This window comes from Sinocyclocheilus anshuiensis, unplaced genomic scaffold, assembly GCF_001515605.1.
Source record: "Sinocyclocheilus anshuiensis isolate Anshui unplaced genomic scaffold, SAMN03320099.WGS_v1.1 scaffold2583, whole genome shotgun sequence".
In the NCBI taxonomy this organism is placed as follows: Eukaryota; Metazoa; Chordata; class Actinopteri; order Cypriniformes; family Cyprinidae; genus Sinocyclocheilus; species Sinocyclocheilus anshuiensis.
In genome coordinates, this window is record NW_015558565.1 from 307,105 (window position 1) to 311,534 (window position 4,430).

The 4,430-nt window shown below is 36.6% G+C and overlaps 1 protein-coding gene across 1 annotated transcript; it reads right to left on the minus strand.

Annotated features, from left to right (window-relative positions):
- Positions 1–1,592: 1,592 nt before the first annotated feature.
- LOC107679475 (GTPase IMAP family member 4-like) lies at positions 1,593–3,194 on the minus strand. The gene is made up of 3 exons (XM_016475028.1): positions 3,100–3,194; positions 2,920–2,953; positions 1,593–2,789 (listed from the first exon to the last, which is right to left on the minus strand). Exons 1-3 carry the CDS (start codon positions 3,100–3,102, stop codon positions 2,044–2,046), a joined length of 783 nt encoding a protein of 260 aa, XP_016330514.1. The 5' UTR covers positions 3,103–3,194; the 3' UTR covers positions 1,593–2,043.
- Between the last annotated feature and the right edge of the window lie 1,236 nt (positions 3,195–4,430).

Sequence of the window (4,430 nt, forward strand, 5' to 3'; positions counted from 1 at the left end):
TTTTCTTGTGATTGTTTAAGTCTGATCTGTCTCTTGTCCATGTGATAATATCTTGCAATTGTGAGTGAACCTGCTGTAACTCAAGACAAATTTCAGATCTTGTCGGACAATAGTTAAATTGTATCATATCATATCATATCGTATCGTATCGTATGAATTGTTAGTTGTGAGTTATCAAAGGGTGTCTCCATCCATGAGCACTTTGTTGTATTTCTTCAGGCACTTGACACAACAGAAAAAGGCTTATACGAGATATTTTAAGGCCACCTAGAAACACTAGGATTGAATCTGTGCAACTGATTACGATAATGGGAGCAAGATGCAGGGTAAAATGCAGGGAGTCCAAAGGAGAATATTGTTATTGAACCGCAAAGCTTTTTGTTCTCCTTGTGGAAGTCACATACTGATTCTTCTTGTTGGTGATGCAGCCAAGTCATATTTGGTGTCCATCAGCTTATTTGGGCTGTTAACACCCTTTTCAGGTCCTCAGTTCACCGTTGGTCCTTTCTCAAAGAGCACATCAAGAATTTTACACTTAAGGCATTGTCAGCAACCAGGTGGGAGTGCAGAGTTGAAGCTGTTAAAACTATTCGCTACCAGTTGCCTGGAATTGTGAAGGCATTAACTGTTCTAAAGGAGTAAGCCATAGAGAAATGAAATGCAGATGTTGTCCCAACAGCTGAAAGCATCAGTCAGGAGACACAGAGATGGCCTTTTGCGGTAAGTACCATCGTGTGGAGCAGTGTGTTGTTCCAGATAAATAAAGTAAGATCCTGCAGAGCCCCAACTTTTCAGTTGAGACAGTGAAGGAAGAAATCAAAGCGGTGAAAGATTTCCTGATTACTGAAGAATTCCTGATTTGCTGGCATGCAGCCAAACTGCATCTGAAGCTGTATCTCTGCAAAGGTTTGATATACTGACCCCAAAGCTTTTGTGTGTCATCATCGCCTCACACCAACCACACCACATCAAATTGCTAACAGCGACACCTATTGATCAAAAGTGATAAACCATGAAATCATATTTATGTTTTTTTCAGCCATTTTGACTAAAATCATCTTAAAATGGCTTTAATTACTCATTGTTGCAGTTGGACTGATGCTCCATGCCACGCTTAGCTCCTCATTTTGGCTCTATTGTGCTTGGCTCCGCAATTACTGCTTGCAGCTACATTTCACTGTTACTTGTCTTTTCTATGTAATAGTTTGTGAAATTTACTAGCAATTTCTGAATTAAATTTTTTTTCTATAAAATAAATAAACAGGTTCAGATAAAGTGACATGACAATAAGGTCTTGTCAGAGTTTATTATTAAGTAGATGTTATACATTTATCAGTATCTGTCAGATTTTAATAGGTATAATGAATTCCATAAACACATCAGTACATGTACGAAAACTTATATAATGTAACTTATATTTTATATAAAAGTATCAAAAACACTAAGCACAAGAGTACAAAAGTAAAGTAACATAGCAGAGGATCTTCTGTAACATTTTGACAAAGTTTTGACATTTTCAAAATATTTAGTCAAATGTTTCTTACAGAAAAGTTATATAAAAATGTTTAATAGGCAAAACTTAAACTGTTGAGATATACTGTGCATTATGTAAATGAGCAGGAAAATGCTGTTAATAGGTGCCTGCTGAATATGCATTAAGGCATGAAATGTCTGCTGTATTATTCTTATAATTATTTTTTGTATTCATAGTTCAGAAAGGATCTTATTTACATAAGACTCTTTTTAATGAATGAAACGTGTAAAGATAAAGTAGTATCTTGTATACCATACTGTTTGATAAACATATATGATCTGTTTTAACATTTAACAGCCATCCTTTCAAACATGTGAAAATACAATGTAGCTAAAATATAATAAACCTTTCAACTCACACACAGAGACGTGTTCTGTTACATCAGTTCATTAATTTCTCATTTTGCTCTGATACATAATTTTTCCTCATAAGCAGAGGGGCTGTCGCCTACAGTTAGGTTATATTTAACCATGTCTTATAAAATAAATCAAGAGCAAAAAAATGTATTCTTAGTTTTTTAGAGTCTCATATGGCGCCAATCTCCAACAGCTGTTATCAGAATTTTTAGACGGGTTCAGGAAAAGTGCAATCACTGCATTAAAAAAGTTCTTAAGCATTTCCCAGAATTTTTCCCATGGCCACATTTGAGCCCGTTCATACAGCTCATTGGTGTAGTAGCCTTGATTCCACTCTGTCATTGTGTTAATCTTCTGCAGTAGATCAGTCACCTGCTGTCTGTCAGTCAGATCTCTGTTACTGAGGACATGATAACCCTGACAGCTCTGAACGACTCCACTGACAAGCCTATTCCCGTCAATCTCTGCCTGTATCCTCTCTCTGATGCATTCATCCCCGTATGTGAAGAGGAGAATGACATGCTTCAGCACATCTTTACCAAAAACCTTTTGCACTCCTGTCAGTATCTCTTCCTCCTGCTCTGTGAACCTGCCGAACGGCACAACAAATAAAAACGCATGAACTCCTGGAGCGGAAAGATACACACTTCTCGCAAACTCCCTCGACAGCTGCTCTTGGGAAAGATTAGTACAAAAAAAGCCAGGAGTGTCAATAACAGACACAGATCTGCCATCAATCACTGATTTCTCAACACTAGATACATCTGTAACAGCAGACAGACTTCTTCCACATGTGAATCTGTTCTCTCCCAGGATGGTGTTTCCTGATGAACTTTTCCCAACTCCGGTTTTCCCCAGAAGGACGATATTAATGTTGCCATTGTTCTGCAGTGGTGCTGCTACAGGAAGAGAGAGGAAAAACGTTTAGAGAGAAAGAGAGAAAATGTTTAGAACATCAATTGACATATGATCTGTATTTATATCCCATGTGTGATCGTGTCGTGTCTCTGTGGTCAGTATAAGATTTACCTGCATTGTTCAATCTGTGACGCAGATTGTCAGCCTGTATGAGATTATCAGACACATTCATAATATGAATAAATAAATGAAAGAAAATCAAACAAACAAACAAACAAATAAATAAATAAATAAAATGAGCAGGTATGTCTGTGATTTTGATGATGAAATGTCTGAATTAATGTTTTATACCATTATCCTCTGTTGTTCTGTTTTCAGCTGAGTGGCAAGACCTGTAAAAACCGCAAATCTTCATTATAATCTTACACAATTATCCAGTGAACAGAAATATGGTAAACATAAATTCAAACCCCTTATGTTTCTCTTTCACTTCATTCTATTCTATTTAAAAATTAAACACACACACAAATAAACAATAATCAGCGCTGTTTATCTGTGAGCTGCAACCCCCCTGACTTCTTCTGTTTGTGCTGTTGGATCTCCAGACTGGGAAATTTCAAGCTAATGTTATCATGGTGTGATTTTATCTGAATAGTCTTTTACAGATCTACTGAAATGTTTTCATATCAACAGGCATGAAGCCCGAAAGAGATTACTTTGGTCATGTTTATCAGCTAAAGTGATTAACACAGTAAATCCTATATTAAAACTCTCAGTTTGCAGATTTTGAACTGAACTGCAGTCGGTTTCCTCACTGGGTTCATTTTAGGTTCCAGCAGCATTACACACTTTCAGTTTCATAATGACATGAAATCGTGAAATCCCCCTCTTTCAGCTCTGTAATATCACACTCACGGTGTCTGTGTTTTTATCCCTATTACACACTGACGAGAAAGAGATAATGATATCAAACAACCATTTTAAATCTGATATTACAATATGGAATTGTTATAATTGAGATTAAGGGTGTAAAATACTCACTGCGACGCTGATCTTCAGACAGATATTTCCAGGGTAGTTTCCGTTTCAGAAAATCACAGATTTATATCATCAGCTCCACCCACAAGATCAAATATCTCAGAATGGAAATTTCCTGAATCCAAAGAGCTGGTTAAAATGTCACAGCAGATGATATAACAGAGAACTCTATTTTGTCATGATTTCAAAATAACGAATTGCTATCGATTCTGCATTTATGAAGACATATGATGATGTATGCCACAATATCCTCTTGAAATAGACACATGGATACACAACATAAATATATAGTAGTGATGATGGCTAAATCAGTTTGGATGAAACCATCTGCTATAATGAAGACAAATCTGAGTAATCCATCTGTACTGTTTCCTCTTGATACTGACTTGAAAAAAAAACATAATTCTGTTTACTTCAGTGTGCTTTATTGTAAGTGATTTCAATTGTTTTCTGTCCCTTTTAGACACGTTTGACTAACACATTTTCTATAGCGATTGGAACGGAGTTCCCTCATTAACAGAAAGAACACACACTCACTCATGTAGCAACAGGCACGTGCACACACAGGCATCAAAGGGAGCTTGAGCACCTGCCCTTTTTCTTCCTCGAGAGAAAGTGCCCTTTTTTCTGGGGAGTTTTTTTTT